Genomic DNA, 17,376 nt, shown 5'->3' with positions numbered 1-17,376 from the left:
GAGGAGCACCCACAATGTGTTTTATGCGGGGAAGTGCTTAGTAATGAGTGTCTCAAAACGAACAAATTATTAAAACAACACGTCCTGACCAAACATCCACAGCATGATGGTAAACCGAGGGAGTTCTTTCAGAACAGGGCAGAATGCTTCAGAAAACAGTGCTTCAGGAAACAATTGTTATTCTTAACTGGAATAAACTGATTGAAGCAAGATGCTTTTTGAGGCAAACACACTCACACAGTTCTGGGTTCTTCATCTACAGCAGGAAGCGTTCTCGTGCCTGACTGAGAAAGCAGTAGATGTTCTGATCCAGTTTGGCACCACATACCTATGCAAGTCAGGGTTCTCAAGTACAGAAACAGTGTCGATGCTGAGCCTGACCTCAGTGTTACACTGTCAAAAACTGAGCCCAGAATAGACATGCTTGTTGAAAACTTCAACCAGCCACACACCTCTCATTAGGATTCTGTGTGTGTGTTTTCTGGTCTACATCTGTGTGATGTGATCAATCAGTTTATTTCAGTTCAGAATAAAAAAATATGTATTTTAACAGCAACAGTTCCAACCTAGACTTTCTTTCAACAATCATTTATACAGTAAGATGTACAGTAGGCCTGATCATTTTTCATATGTACTGTTACTTAGGGTTGCACTATCAACAAGCCTGTGTGTGTGTTCTGTTATTCATCAGTGTGATGTGATCAATCAGTTTATTCCAGTTCAGAAGGAAAATTATTTATTGTATTTTAACAACAACAGTTCCAACCTAGACAGATATGTAAGAGTGTTTTTAATGGGGGAAAATAAACAATAATAGATATTTATATGGTTATTTCATGTCATTATTATTTGCTTTTGTCTATATTGCATTGGTTTTGGACATAAGGGCAATGAAATGTACCGATATTTATGTATCGTTTCATATTCTCTTAAGCTTGGGTCCCAGGAAAACACAGAATTTCGAATTTGGTCCCAGGCTGAAAAAGTTTAAGAGCCCCTGCTTTATATAAAGCAAACCAGGCGGAATCATTTTCTTGTTTTTTAAGTTTACGGAAAGCCAGTGGCACACTCCAAAAATCAAGACATAATTTACAAATGAAGCATGTGTTTAGTGAGTCCTCCAGATCAGAGGCTGGGGATGACCAGGGATGTTCTCTTGATAAGTGTGTGAATTACACAATTTTCCTGTCCTGACAAAATGTAATGAGTACTTTTGGGTGGCAGGTGAAATGTATGGAGTAAAAAGTACATAATTGTCTTTAGGAATGTAGTGAAGTAAAAGTAGTCAAAAATATCAATAGTAAAGTAAAGTACAGATACCCCCAAAAAACTACTTAGGTAGTACTTTCAAGTATTTTTACTTAAATACTTTACACCTCTTGTCACGCCCTGACCTTAGTTCCTTTTTTATGTCTCTATTTTAGTTTGGTCAGGGCGTAAGTTGGGGTGGGCATTCTATGTCTGGTGTTCTATGTTGTCTATTTCTTTGTGTTTGGCCGTGTGTGGTTCTCAATCAGAGGCAGCTGTCTATGTTGTCTCTGATTGAGAACCATACTTAGGTAGCCTGTTCCCACCTGTGTTTGTGGGTAGTTGTTTTCTGTTGTGTGTCTGCACCAGCCAGAACTGTTTCGGTCGTTATCTTTGTTATTTTTGTTATTTCAGTGTTCATTTAATAAATATGGACAAGTACCACGCTGCACCTTGGTCCTCTCCTTCCAACAGCCGTTACACCTCTGCTCATTTCAGAGTGTCTCAAGTTTCAACAAGATTGAGAACTCTTTTTTCATCACCGACTATAGCATTTTGGTGTTTTTCCGCCAAATTTTTCTGATCTCCTATGCATGAGGAGAAAGTGGAGGTGGTGTTGAGTTTTTTTCCCCCCATAGACAAGGGTTCACCAATGTCAGTGTAACTTATCAATTTACAATAACCATCCAATAACTTGTAGAGCTCATGCGGTAAGTGTAAAGCAAACTCGTAGAACACCCTGGTGATGACACATGAATGAATACAAACCACTGATCATTTTCCCCTGTCTGAATCACAATAACAATTGGATTAGTTTTAATTGGATTACTAATTATGTAGTGTAATTGCCTGATTACTTACATGTAAGACTGATCAAATCCAATGACATGCATGTATCTGTGTCTCCCGATGGGTGTACGTCTGTGGTGGCATGCGTGCCATTTTAAACTGATGGATTGATTTGACACACAATGTTGCATCTGGCGATAGCGATAAGGGCAACTCCCTGTAGGTCTGCCTCTTTTAATGGTTTTATAAAGCAGCCATAGTAGATGGAGGATCAGCTGTAATGCTTCAGAGGCATTTTGATACTTCTAGTCTTATAGACATGTCTCTTTTAGAGCTGAACACATCCCATCCCCCTTTGCTATAAGCAGTTAGAAAAACATCCTGTCTGATGGAACCAAAAGACTTATGGGAGAACCATTCTCATTACCAGCCTAAAGAGAGCAGCTTAAAGTTTAAGTGATTAGTTGGAGAAAATAGTGCTGAACTTCTTTATGTTTTAAATGCTCCAGAAAAGTATAACCATTCCACAGAACATATACCAGCTTTGAAAAACGACCCAACTCTAATTTTCTTAATTAGCCAATTAGGCAACCATAACTCAGCGGCATGACTCTCTAACTTAAAACGAATCCTTGCATGCAAGAAGGAAAAAGATAAAGGGAGAGAGAAAAGCTCTCTGGTCTATGTAAAAATACTTGTCAGTGTTAACTCCAGCATACAATAGAGGGACATTGTGTTTGTATTCCACAAAACAGACTACTAGATATATACAGTACCAGTATATATATATATTTATGTCTTTTTTTAAACATTTTTTTTTTTACATTGTAGAATAATAGTGAAGACATCAAAACTATGAAATAACACATATGGAATCATTTAGTAACCAAAAAAGTGTTAAGCAAAGAAAGAAATATTTTATATGTGAGATTCTTCAAAGTAGACAACCTTTGCCTTGACAGCTTTGCACACTTTAGCATTCTCTCAACCAGCTTCAACTGGAATACTTTTCCAAAATTCTTGAAGGAGTTCCCACATATGCTGAGCACTCGTTGGCTGCTTTCTCATCACTCTGCGGTACAACTCATCCCAAAGCATCTCAATTTGGTTGAGGTCAGGTGATTGTGGAGGCCAGGTCACCTGATGCATAACTCCATCACTCTCCCTCTTGGTCAAATAACCCTTACACAACCTGGAGGTGTGTTTGAGGTTATTGTCCTGTTGAAAAACAAATGTCTCACTAAGCAGATGGGATGGCGTATCGCTGTAGAATGCTGTGGTAGCCATGCTGGTTAAGTGTGCCTTGAATTCTAAATAAATCACAGACAGTGTCACCAGCAAAGCAGCCCAACACCATCACACCTTCTCCTCCATGCTTCACGGTGGGAACTACACATGCAGAGATCATCCGTTAACCTGCTCTGCGTCTCACAAAGACACAGCGGTTGGAACCAAAAATTTCAAATTTGGACTCATCAGAACAAAGGACAGATTTCCACCAGTCTAATGTCCATTACTCATGTTTCTTGGCCAAAGCAAGTCTCTTCTTCTTATTGGTGTCCTTTAGTAGTGGTTTCTTTGCAGCAATTCGACCATGAATGCCTGATTCACGCAGTCTCCTCTGAACAGTTGATGTTGAGATGTGTCTGTTACTTGAACACTGTGAAGCATTTATTTGGGCTGCAATCTGAGGTGCAGTTAACTCTAATAAATGTATCCTCTACAGCAGAGGTAACTCTGGGTCTTCCTTTCCTGTGGCGGTCCTCATGATAGCCAGTTTCATCATAGCGCTTGATGGTTTTGCGACTGCACTTGAAGAAACTTTCAAAGTTCTTGAAATTTTCTGGATTGAGTGACCTTCATGTCTTAAAGTAATGTTGTACTGTTGTTTATCTTTGCTTATTTGAGCTTTTCTTGACATATTATGGACTTGGTCTTTCACAATATAAATTAAGAATATACATATATATACACTGCTCAAAAAAATAAAGGGAACACTTAAACAACACAATGTAACTCCAAGTCAATCACACTTCTGTGAAATCAAACTGTCCACTTAGGAAGCAACACTGATTGACAATAAATTTCACATGCTGTTGTGCAAACGGAATAGACAAAAGGTGGAAATTATAGGCAATTAGCAAGACACCCCCAATAAAGGAGTGGTTCTGCAGGTGGTGACCACAGACCACTTCTCAGTTCCTATGCTTCCTGGCTGATGTTTTGGTCACTTTTGAATGCTGGCGGTGCTTTCACTCTAGTGGTAGCATGAGACGGAGTCTACAATCCACACAAGTGGCTCAGGTAGTGCAGCTCATCCAGGATGGCACATCAATGCGAGCTGTGGCAAGAAGGTTTGCTGTGTCTGTCAGCGTAGTGTCCAGAGCATGGAGGCGCTACCAGGAGACAGGCCAGTACATCAGGAGACGTGGAGGAGGCTGTAGGAGGGCAACAACCCAGCAGCAGGACCGCTACCTCCGCCTTTGTGTCAGGAGGAGCACTGCCAGAGCCCTGCAAAATGACCTCCAGCAGGCCACAAATGTGCATGTGTCTGCTCAAACGGTCAGAAACAGACTCCATGAGTGTGGTATGAGGGCCCGGCGTCCACAGAACTGAGAAGTGGACACTCTGGACACTACGCTGACAGACACAGCAAACCTTCTTGCCACAGCTCGCATTGATGTGCCATCCTGGATGAGCTGCACTACCTGAGCCACTTGTGTGGGTTGTAGACTCCGTCTCATGCTACCACTAGAGTGAAAGCACCGCCAGCATTCAAAAGTGACCAAAACATCAGCCAGGAAGCATAGGAACTGAGAAGTGGTCTGTGGTCACCACCTGCAGAACCACTCCTTTATTGGAGGTGTCTTGCTAATTGCCTATAATTTCCACCTTTTGTCTATTCCATTTGCACAACAGCATGTGACATTTATTGTCAATCAGTGTTGCTTCGTAAGTGGACAGTTTGATTTCACAGAAGTGTGATTGACTTGGAGTTACATTGTGTTGTTTAAGTGTTCCCTTTATTTTTTTGAGCAGTGTATATATAGAGAGAGAGAGCGAGAGAGAGAGACAATTTCAGAATAATAAGCTAATTAGTTGTGACCTACATTTTTTTTAATACAAATTGACAGTGTTGTAACACCAACAAACTCTGTCTTTGTTTTTACAAGAGAGTAGCAGTCAGTTGAAAATACAGACAATTTTAATACGTTTGTTTCTCCTCGCTAATTAGCAGGTCTAGAACAGAGAACAGACCCACGCTCCACTGAGGACAGACTATTGCAATGTGTGTGTTGCGCGTGTGTGTACTCTTTCTTTCTCTCTCTCGGTCTCTCACCTGCGTTGTTTATAAATTCTCCTGACATTAAACTTGGCAGTAGAACATTGTCTGAACACAACATAGATAAACATCTGGTGTCTGAACACAATGTAGATAAACATCTGGCCTTCATCTCTGACTGGTAAAACAAATGTTCCTCCAATCATGACATGGTCTTCTTTCTACCTTTAGAATCATCATGCCTCCGTTCATATACTTGAAATACTTGAAGAAAAAAGACACTATTTACTGTTCTAGTTACGTACCTGGCTTTGAGCCTTCAGCCACAGAGCCATTGTAGACCTGGTTCTGGAACTCTGGCCGGTTGTCATTCATGTCGATGACGTAGATGTATAGGTCTATGGGGCTTTCCACCTTGTTCCCATTCATGTCCACAGCATGGGCCCGCAGCTACAAACAAAATAACAAAACAAAAAAAACATATGAGCATTGTATAAATCCTGTAAATGCAACAGTAACTTTGACGATAACTAAAAAAGCACTGATCGACACAAAACATCAAAGGAGACATTGACATAAACATAACAGGACACATTGTATATACAGGCTGGACTTCATCCTGTAACTGCAATGGTAACGTTGAGGCTAATTAATGCAGTACTGATTGACATGAAACATCAAAAGAGACATATTGACAAACATAACAGCAATTAATCCTGTAACTGCAATTAATCCTGTCATTTCAGATCTCTTCCACAAGTGTGTCTAATGTAATTGCATACTAGAGTGTCCAGGAAAATCCACTAACGCCGACCATTGAAATCCGGCCATGCACAGCTTAGTTTCAGAACAACCTTGATTCTGACTGTTGGTTGTGAGAGGTATGTTTATTGGAAGCTCCACAATTGAAGCAATAATTCCAGTCTTTTATTTGGCATGACAGAGAGAGCCCGTTGGAGTGCCTGTGTTGATAATTGCCAATAAGAAAAAGAGATTCTAACATGTTGTGTCCAAACACAGCCCAGCTAGCGTGTAATGTTCTGAGAACCATACGAATCTTAGAGCTTGGTGAGAGAGTGGTTGTCCTATGGTTATTTTGCATACAACCTACCGACAACGTTTTGGGAATGATTCTTCAGGGGGAATTTCAAAACTTCAGCATAACGTTTTTTGCAGGTTTCTTCATGGTCCTATTTAAAGTCCTGTTCTCAGAACATTCAGAACACTTTCCATAAAACCACAAGAAAACATTAGTAATGTTCAAAGAACCTCTGAAAGATCGTACCCTTTTTTTCAGTTTTCGCCTAAAATTACATACCCAAATCTAACTGCCTGTAGCTCAGAACCTGAAGCAAGGATATGGATATTATTGATACCATTTGAAAGAAAACACTTTGAAGTTTGTGCAAATGTGAAATTAATGTAGGAGAATATAACACATTAGATCTGGTAAAAGATAATACATAGAAAAAACATGCATTTTTATTATTATTACATTTTTTCATCATATTTGAAATGCAAGAGAAAGGGCACAATGTATTATTCCAGTTTAGGCGCAATTTATATTTTGGCCACTAGATGGAAGAAGTGTATGTGCAAAGTTTTGCACTGATCCAATGAACCATTGCATTTCTGTTCAAAATGTCATATCAAGTTTGCACAAATGTGCCTAATTGGTTTATTAAAACTTGTTTGGGATAGGGGGCGGTATTTTCACGTCCGGATGAAAAGCGTGCCCAAAGTAAACTGCCTGCTACTCAGGCCCAGAAGCTAGGATGTGCATATAATTGGTAGATTTGGATAGAAAACACTCTAAAGATTCTAAAACTGTTAAAATTATGTCTGTGAGTATAACAGAACTTATTTGGTGAAACCCCGAGGACAAACCATCCAGAATTTATTTTCTTTGAGGTGACTGTTTTCAATTCGTTTTCTATGGGAATCTAGATTTCTGAGGCATCTGGTTGCAGTTCCTAGGGCTTCCACTAGATGTCAACAGTCTTTAGAAATTGGTTGATGTTTTTCTTTTGAGTAATGAAGAAGTATGGCTGTTCAGACTGAGTGTCGAGTCTAGTGTACTGTTGTGTTTGGGGCGCGCGACCTGGCGCACACTCCACTTTCATTTTATTCGCTATTGAACACAGTTTATTCTGTCTTAAATTTGATCGATTATTTACGTTTTAAAATACCTAAAGTTGGATTAGGAAAGTTGTTTAAAATGTTTGGACCAAGATTACAGGTAACTTATTAGATAATGTGTAGTCATGTTGGGCGAGTTGGAACCGGTGTTTTTCTGAATCAAACGCGCCAAATAAATGAACATTTTGGGGATTTAACGATGGAATTAATCGAACAAAAGGAACATTTGTGATGTTTATGGGACATATTGGAGTGCCAACAGAAGAAGCTCTTCAAAGGTAAGGCATGAATTATATTGTTATTTCTGAGTTTTGTGTCGCGCCTGGCGGGTTGAAATATGATTGTCATGTGTTTGTTTGATGGGGTGCTGTCCTCAGATAATAGCATGGTTTGCTTTCGCCGTAAAGCCTTTTTCAAATCTGACCCGGTGGCTGGATTAACAAGAAGTTAAGCTTTATTTTGGTGTATTGTGATTGTATGAAAGTTAAATATTTCTAATAATTTATTTTGAATTTCGCGTTCTGCAATATCACCGGATGTTGTCGAAACGTTCCGCTAGCGGAACCCCCAGACGTAAAAGGTTAATACATTTTCAAGTTCATAACTGTGCACTCTCCTCAAACAATAGCATGGTATTCTTTCACTGTAATATTTACTGTAATTTGGACAGTGCAGTTAGATTAACAAGAATTGAAGCTTTCTGCCCATATCAGATATCTTTATGTCCTGGGAAATTCTCTTCTTACTTACAACCTCATGCTAATCACATTAGCGCATGTTAGCTCAACCGTACCGCGGGGGGGACACCGATCCTGTAAATATATACATTCCATTCTGAGCATGAAAAAAACTCTCTCTATCCTCTGTCTTGTTAAGTGTCTTCAGGTGTGTTGGCCGTGCCCACTAATTGGCCACACCTGATCTTAATGTGTGCTTGTTTCCTTTCAAATGGAGTCTGATTGAATAGCCAAAAATAAACTGCTTTGTATGAGTAACAAAAAAAACATGGCATGCTAGCTACATCATGGTGGCACAGTGGACTAATTCCATGGATAGAAAACAGCAGAGCATAGTTTTGAATCTCACTGACGCCATGCCACAATGAAAAATAAATGTGTTTGCATGATTAATGCTGAAGGAAATTAATTAATGTTTGTCCTATCTGTGCTTGGAGTTTAAAACAATTAACCTAAGCTAGTAGTGTTATTAAAAGTCTTATTGAAACATGTTCTCAAATAACCTATAATTTCAATTCTCAGAACGCAAAGAAAACTCCCAGGGAACCCTTCAGGGAACCATAGTAAAACATTCTCAGAATCTCCCTGCAACCTAAAAATGTACGTTCCCAGAAGAGGCAAAATGTTCACTTACGTCCTCAGAACGTTTTTTTAAACGGTTAAGAAAGTTATGGCTTCGTTCCCAGAACCAATGGGAAACCAAAAACATAAGTTCCCAAAACTTCGAAGGGAGATACAAGCTAGGGTATGTGCTGCTCAGCTCACACGCCGACAGAGATGGTCGCCTCGCTTCGCGTTCTTAGGAAACTATGCAGTATTTATTTTTTTATGTATTATTTCTTACACTGTTACCCCAGGAAATCTTAAGTCTAATTACATACTGTCGGGAAGAACTATTGGATATAAGAGCAACGTCAACTTACCAACATTACGACCAGGAATATGACTTTCCCGAAACGGATCCTCTGTTTGGACCACCACCGAGGACAATGGACCGGGTAGACGGAGCGGTCTTCTGGACAGGCTCCGTAGATGGGCACATCGCTCACCGCTCCCGAGTATACTACTCGCCAATGTCCAGTCTCTTGACAACAAGGTAGATGAAATTCGAGCAAGGGCTGTCTTCCAGAGAGACATCAGAGATTGTAACATTCTCTGTTTCACGGAAACATGGCTCACTCTGGATACGTTATCAGAGTCTGTACAGCCATCCGGTTTCTTTCACGCATCGCGCCGACAGAAACAAACATGTCTCTGGTAAGAAGAAGGGCAGGGGTGTATACCTTATGAATATGGTGTGATCATAACAACAACAGGAACTCGAGTCCTTTTGTTCACCTGACCTAGAATTCCTTACAATCAAATGCTGACCGCATTATCTACCAAGAGAATTCTCTTCGATTATAATCACAGCCGTGTATATCCCACCCAAGCAGACACCTCGACGGCCCTGAAAGAACTTCATTAGACTCTATGTAAACTGGCAACCACATATTCTGAGGCTGCATTTATTGTAGCTGAGGATTTTAACAAAGCTAATCTGAAAACAAGGCTCCCTAAATGTTATCACCATATCGAATGTGTGACCGGGCTGGATCATTGCTACTCTAACTTCCGCAACCCATACAAAGCCCTCCCTCTCCCTCCTTTTGGCAAATCTGACCACGACTCCATTTTGTTGCTCCCAGCTTACAGACAGAAACTAAAACAGGAAACGCCCGTGCTCAGGTCTGTTCAACGCTGGTGCGACCAATCTGATTCCAAGCATCAATATTGCTTTGATCACGTGGACTGGGATATGTTCCGGATAGCCTCAGACAACAACATTGATGTATACGCTGATTCAGTGAGCGAGTTTATTAGCAAGTGCATCGGTGATGTTGTACCCACGGTGACTATTAAAATCTTACCGAACCAGAAACCGTGGATTGATGGCAGCAAACTGAAAGCGCGAACCACTGCTTTTAATCATGGCAAGGTAACCGGAAACATGCCGAAAACAAACAGGGTAGCTATTCCCTCCGCAAGGCAGTCAAAAAAGCTAAGCGTCAATATAGAGACAAAGTAGAGTCGCAATTCATAGGCTCAGACACGAGACGTACAGTTGAATTCGGAAGTTTACATACACCTTAGCTAAATACATTTAAACTCAGTTCCTGACATTTAAACCTTGTAAAAACTTGTCACGTTCTGACCATAGTTATTTTGTGTTTTCTTTGTTTTAATGTTGGTCAGGACGTGAGCTGAGTGGGCATTCTATGTTGTGTGTCTAGTTTTCCCGTTTCTATGTTTGGCCTGATATGGTTCTCAATCAGAGGCAGGTGTTAGTCATTGTCTCTGATTGGGAACCATATTTAGGTAGCCTGTTTTGTGTTGGGTTTTGTGGGTGGTTGTCTTCTGTCTTCGTGTGTCTGCACCAGACAGAACTGTTTCGGTTTTTTCACATTTGTTGTTTTGTATTTTGTAGTGTTCACGTTTATTGTCTTTATTAAACATGATGAACACTAACCACGCTGCGCTTTGGCCCTCTCCTTCGTCCACAGAAGAAAGCCGTTACTACACTTCCCTGTCTTAGGTCAGTTAGGATCACCACTTTATTTTAAGAATGTGAAATGTCAGAATAATAGTAGAGAGAATGATTTTTAATTTTTTAATTTTTTAATTTTACCCCCATTTCTCCCCAATTTTCGTGGTATCCAATTGTTAGTAATTACTATCTTGTCTCATCGCTACAACTCCCGTACGGGCTCGGGAGAGACGAAGGTCGAAAGCCATGCGTCCTCCGAAACACAACACAACCCAACCAAGCTGCACTGCTTCTTAACACAGCGCGCCTCCAACCCGGAAGCCAGCCGCACCAATGTGTCGGAGGAAACACCGTGCACCTAGCTGCCTTGGTTAGCGCGCACTGCGCCCGGCCCGCCACAGGAGTCGCTGGTGCGCGATGAGACAAGGATATCCCTACCGGCCGAACCCTCCCTAACCCGGACGACGCTAGGCCAATTGTGCGTCGCCCCACAGACCTCCCGGTGTCTGAGACCCAGAGTCCCAGAGTCTCTGGTGGCACAGCTAGCGCTGCGATGCAGTGCCCTAGACCACTGCGCCACCCGGGAGGCCGAGAATGATTTATTTAATATTTTATTTCTGTCATCAAATACCCAGTGGGTCAGAAGGTTACATACACTCAATTAGTATTTGGTAGCATTGCCTTTAAAATGTTTAACTTGGGTCAAACGTTTCAGGTAGCCTTCCAAAGGCTTCCCACAATAAGTTGGGTTAATTTTGGCACATTCGTCCTGACAGAGCTGATGTAACTGAGTCAGGTTTGTAGGCCTCCTTGCTCGCACACACACTTTTTCAGTTCTGCCCACACATTTTCTATGGGATTGAGGTCAGGGCTTTGTGATGGCCACTCCAATACCTTGACTTTGTTGTCCTTAAGCCTTTGTGTCACAACTTTGGAAGTTTTCTTGGGGTCATTGTCCATTTGGAAGACCCATTTGCGACCAAGCTTTAACTTCCTGACTGATGTCTTGAGATGTTGCTTCAATATATCCACATAATTTTCCTGCCTCATGATGCCATCTATCTTGTGAGGTGCACCAGTCCCTCCTGCAGCAAAGCACCCCCACAACATGATGCTGCCACCCCCGTGCTTTACGGTTGGGATGGTGTTCTTCAGCTTGCAAGCCTCCCCCTTTTTCCTCCAAACATAACGAAACAGTTCTATTTTTGTTTCATCAGACCAGAGGACATTTGTCCCCATGTGCAGTTGCAAACCGTAGTCTGGCTTTTTTATGGCGGTTTTGGAGCAGTGGCTTCTTCCTTGCTGAGCGGCCTTTCAGGTTATGTCGATATAGGACTCGTTTTAATGTGGATATAGATACTTTTGTACCTGTTTCCTCCAGCATCTTCTAAAGGTCCTTTGCTGTTGTTCTGGGATTGATTTGCACTTTTCACACCAAAGTACATTCATCTCTAGGAGACAGAACGCGTCTCCTTCCTGAGCGGTATGATGGCTGCGTGGTCCCATGGTGTTTATACTTGCGTACTATTGTTTGTACAGATGAACGTGGTACCTTCAGGCGTTTGGAAATTGCTCCCAAGGATGAACCAGACCTGTGGAGGTCTACATTCTTTTCTGAGGTCTTGGCTGATTTCTTTTGATTTTCCCATGATGTCAAGCAAAGAAGCACTGAGTTTGTTGGTAGGCCTTGAAATACATCCACAGGTACACCTCCAATTGACTCAAATGATGTCAATTAGCCTATCAGAAGCTTCTAAAGCCATGACATAATTTTCTGGAATTTTCCAAGCTGTTTAAAGGCACAGTCAATTAAGTGAATGTAAACTTCTGACCCACTGGAATTGTGATACAGTGAATTATAAGTAACAATAAATTGTTGGAAAAATTACTTGTGTCATGCTCAAAGTAGATGTCCTAACCGACTTGCCAAAACTATAGTTTGCTAACAAGACATTTTTGGAGTGGTTGAAACATTTGTTTTAATGACTCCAACCTAAGTGTATGTATACTTCCGACTTCAACTGTATGTGGCACGGTCTACAGTCAATCACGGATTACAAAATGAAAACCATTCCCGTTGCTGACATCGACGTCTTGCTCCCGACAAACTAAACAACTTCTTTGCTCACAGTGCCACTGACACGGCCCGCTACCAAAACCTGCGAGCTCTCCTTCACCGCAGCCAACGCGAGTAAAACATTTAAACGTGTTAACCCTCGCAAGGCTGCCGGCACAGACGGCATCCCTAGCCGCGTTCTCAGAGCATGCGCAGACCAGCAGGCTGGTGTGTTTACGGACATATTCAATCAGTCCCTATCCCAGTCTGCTCTTCCCACATGCTTCAAGAAGGCCACCATTGTTGCTGTTCCCAAGATAGCTAAGGTAACTGAGCTAAATGACTATCGCCCCGTAGCACTCACTTCCGTCATCATGAAGTGATTTGAGAGAGGATCATATCACCTCCACCCTACCTGACACCCTAGACCCACTCCAATTTGCTTACCGCCCCAATAGGTCCACAGACAACGCAATCGCAATCACACTGCACACTGCCCTAACCAATCTGGACAAGATGAATACCTATGTAAGAATGCTGTTCATCGATTACAGCTCAGGATTTAACACCATAGTACCCTCCAAACTCGTCAAAAACACTCACAAACTTTTACAGATGCACAATTGAGAGCATCCTGTCGGGCTGTATCCCCGCCTGGTACGGGGATACAACTGCAACGCCCACAACCATACAATTCTCTAGAGGGTAGCAAGGTCTTCACAACGCCTCACCGAGGGCAAACTACCTGCCCTCCAGGACACCTAGACCACTCAATGTCACAGGAAGGCCCAAAAAATTATCAAGGACAACAACCACCCGAGCCACTGCCTGTTCACCGCGTTATCATCCAGAAGGTGAGGTCAGTACATGTGCATCAAAGCTGGGACCGAGAGACTGAAAAATTGTTTCTATCTCAAGGCCAGCAGACTGCTTAACAGCCATCACTAACATTGAGTGGCTGCTGCCAACATACTGACTCAAATCTCTAGCCACTTTAACTTCTTAAGTGTAGGGGGCAGTATTTTCGTTTTTGGCTAAAAAACGTACCCATTTGAAACTGCCTATTTCTCAGCCCCCGAAACTAGAATATGCATATAATTGTCAGATTAGGATAGAAAACACTCTAAAGTTTCCAAAACGGTCACAATTTTGTCTGTGAGTTTAACAGAACTGATATTGCAAGCGAAAACCTGAGGAAAATCCAATCAGGAAGTGCCACTTTCTTTGAAACCTCTCTGTTCTTATGCATCCCTATTACCCATTTAAAGGGATATCAACCAGATTGCTTTTTCTATGGCTTCCCTAAGGTGTCAACAGCATTTAGACATTGTTTCAGGCTTTATTTTGAAAAATGAGCGAGAACCATCACATTGCGTAAGTGGATAGGTGAGTGCTCTGAGTGAGTTGTGCGCAACAGAGAAAGGCAGCCATTGTTACTCCGGGTCCTAGTGAAAAACCAACACTCCCGGTTGATATATTATCGAATAGATATTTGAAAAACAACCTGAGGATTGATTATAAAAAACGTTTGACATGTTTCTGTGGACATTATGGACATTATTAATTTTTGTCTGCGTTGTCGTGAACGCTTTTTCCTGTGGATTTCTCAGCATAACGCGCGAAACGAACTGAGGTATTTGGATATAAAAATATCTTTATGGAACAAAAGGAACATTTGTTGTCTAACTGGGAGTCTCGTGAGTGAAAACATCCGAAGATCATCAAAGGTAAACGATTAATTTGATTGCTTTTCTGATTTTCGTGACCAAGTTACCTGATGCTAAGTGTACTTAATGTTTTGTCGAGCGATCGATAAACTTACACAAACGCTTGTATTGCTTTCGCTGTAAAGCATAATTTCAAAATCTGAGACGACAGGTGGATTAACAAAAGGCTAAGCTGTGTTTTGCAATATTGCACTTGTGATTTCATGAATATGAATATTTTCTAGTAATATTATTTGACTGTGGCGCTATGCTATTCAGCGTTGCTGATGACAATTATCCTTGATCCGGGATGGGTAACAAGTAGGTTAATAACTAAAAATTGGATGTAATAAATGTATCACTAGTCACTTTAAACAATGCCCCTTTATATAATGTTTACATACCACCACTGATTGGACACAGTGTCTTGTTACTGAGATAAGCAATTCCACAAAAGTTTGTTGTGTTTCACACACACACACACACACACACACACACACACACACACACACACACACACACACACACACACACACACACACACACACACACACACACACACACACACACACACACAGAGAGAGAGAGAAGGCGGAGAGAGAGCGAGGAGGGGGAGAGAAAGAGAGATGGAAGGAGCATGTCTCGTGTAATTCCAGTAGAGACAGATACAGAGAGAAACAGTGAGAGACCATAACATGCTGACCACACCGCTCGCGCACATGGGCAAAATATATTTACACATACATGGTATTCAATCAACTAGCGTCTGCGTAGCCAGGCGCAAAAATATAACTTGTTTCTATTTTTGATGCTTGACGTGTGTAACGGCTGTCGTAGTCGTTCTCCTCCTCAGACGAGGAGGAGCATGGATCGGACCAAGATGCAGAGTAGTTAGGGTTCATTATTTAATGAAAAATCAACAAAACACTTCAAAATACAACACCAACAAACGTGACAAACCCGAAACAGTCCTGTGTGGCCCAAACACAGTCACAGGAACAAACACCCACAAAACACAAGTGAAACCCAGGCTGCCTAAGTATGATTCTCAATCAGGGACAACGATTGACAGCTGTCTCTGATTGAGAATCATACCAGGCCGAACACCAAATCCCAACATAGAAAATCAACCATAGACCAACCCACCCAACTCACGCCCTGACCAACTAAAATAAATACAAGACAAAGGAAAACAGGTCAGGAACGTGACAACGTGCTGCAAGTCCCACCTCTCCCGTCTCCTCATTGGTTTTTAGGAGCATATACCAACATGGGTGACTGAAAGATTAAATGAGGTTCACACTCAAGTCCAGTTGTTGGTGGTAATGCACCTTAAAGTTGGTTGCCAACAGTCATATAAAGTCAGAAGAAGGAGACTGAAGGAGGAGAAATTACTAGAAACTAACTAAATTTACCCTTTTATATGTGAATTAATTGTTGGAGTAGAGGACCTTGTACATTTTAGGTAAAATAACAACCCAATGTTTATATCCCAGGACAAATTAGCTATCAACATCAAGCTAGCTAAATGGCCGTGATTGTTTCATGCATTTCAACCTGTCCCCAAATTAATAAAGTTGGTTCAGACTTCGTTTTGATATTTCAACATGCGTGTCCTGATCTCATCTGGTGTGGATGGACAAAATCAACATGCGCGCGATGCCGCACGAGGACACACGCACGTGCCCGGTCTAGTCAACATGTGAGAGGAAGGAGTGACAACCCCGTGTCTGAATACCCATGTTGACTAATGATGTCTCACAGCTCTAGACACCATTATATTTGAAAGGCAAAGAACACCATCATTGTCTCTCCCAATAGCTCTTTAAAAAATAAAGCCATGAAAACCCAGATCGAGATGGAGAGACTTGTGTTGGAGGTTGTCTTTCTCATACACCTTCACAGTCATGTGGGCAGTGGACCCTTTTATTACAGCAAGTACAACATTGACAAACATAATATCTTTACTATTCACAGAAAGAGGCAATGTTCTTTAGAATGCGCCAGAGGGCTGAATGCCAAAGAGGAGCCTCAAGCTACAGCATCGACACCTGCCTTCTTGGAAAAATGAATCATCTTGCTTTGTGTCTGTTCCACATGGTGTGGAAACACACACACTGACAGATTTCACATTGACTGACTTCTGCTCTCACACACACGTAAGCACATAAATACACACACACACACACACACACACACACACACACACACACACACACACACACACACACACACACACACACACACACACACACACACACACACACACACACACACACACACACACACACACACACACACACACACACACACCGTATAAACACGTCCAAATGCTGTTGCTTCAGCCACTTAATATTCCCCCAGACGATGAGTTTCACTAGGCCAGAGCACAACAAACAAACAAAGAGAGAAACACCAACAAAAAAACAAGCCCAATCTGTTTCCTCAGCTGTGGATTCTGCATGGTGTGTGGTGTAAGGGGGATGGGGGATGACGGAGCCAATGGACATTTGATCTGAGAGCCTGGAAGAGTGTGTGAGGAGTGTGTAAGCAGTGTGTGTGGACTGCTAATGTGTGATTTTGGGCCATCATTAGCATGCTGGAGGGCGGGCCTGAGAAACGCATCGCCAACCACCAGCGCCGCCACAGCAACCACTGATGGGGTCTGTCCAATTCCCCCCAGGCACACCCGTCAACATCTTCATCAAAACACACAAATGCACACACACACGCGCACACACACTTCTCTTGGCTGGCTCCCAGCTGCTCTCTCCCTACAGCTGTATGTGGCGAAAAACAAAACTACACCCACACGCTAACCTCAGAGTTCCTCTTCCTCTGATGGAAGTCTGTCAAAAACACCAGTCATGTCTTTCGTATCAAAGAACAGA

The 17,376-nt window shown here is 41.9% G+C and overlaps 1 protein-coding gene across 3 annotated transcripts in view; it reads right to left on the bottom strand.

Annotated features, from left to right (window-relative positions):
* The window catches only part of LOC139557124 (cadherin-4-like), a 344,376-nt gene that overhangs the window by 33,330 nt on the left and 293,670 nt on the right, over positions 1-17,376 (bottom strand). For all 3 annotated transcript variants that reach the window (XM_071371506.1, XM_071371515.1, XM_071371525.1), the window contains exon 7: positions 5,626-5,770. In XM_071371506.1, coding sequence (XP_071227607.1) covers positions 5,626-5,770 — 145 coding nt within the window. The remainder of the gene's footprint in view (positions 1-5,625; positions 5,771-17,376) is intronic.

The sequence above is a fragment of the Salvelinus alpinus genome, chromosome 2 (genome assembly GCF_045679555.1).
Source record: "Salvelinus alpinus chromosome 2, SLU_Salpinus.1, whole genome shotgun sequence".
In the NCBI taxonomy this organism is placed as follows: Eukaryota; Metazoa; Chordata; class Actinopteri; order Salmoniformes; family Salmonidae; genus Salvelinus; species Salvelinus alpinus.
The sequence above is the reverse complement of the archived record's forward strand: the minus strand, read 5'-3'. Positions and strand labels throughout refer to the sequence as shown.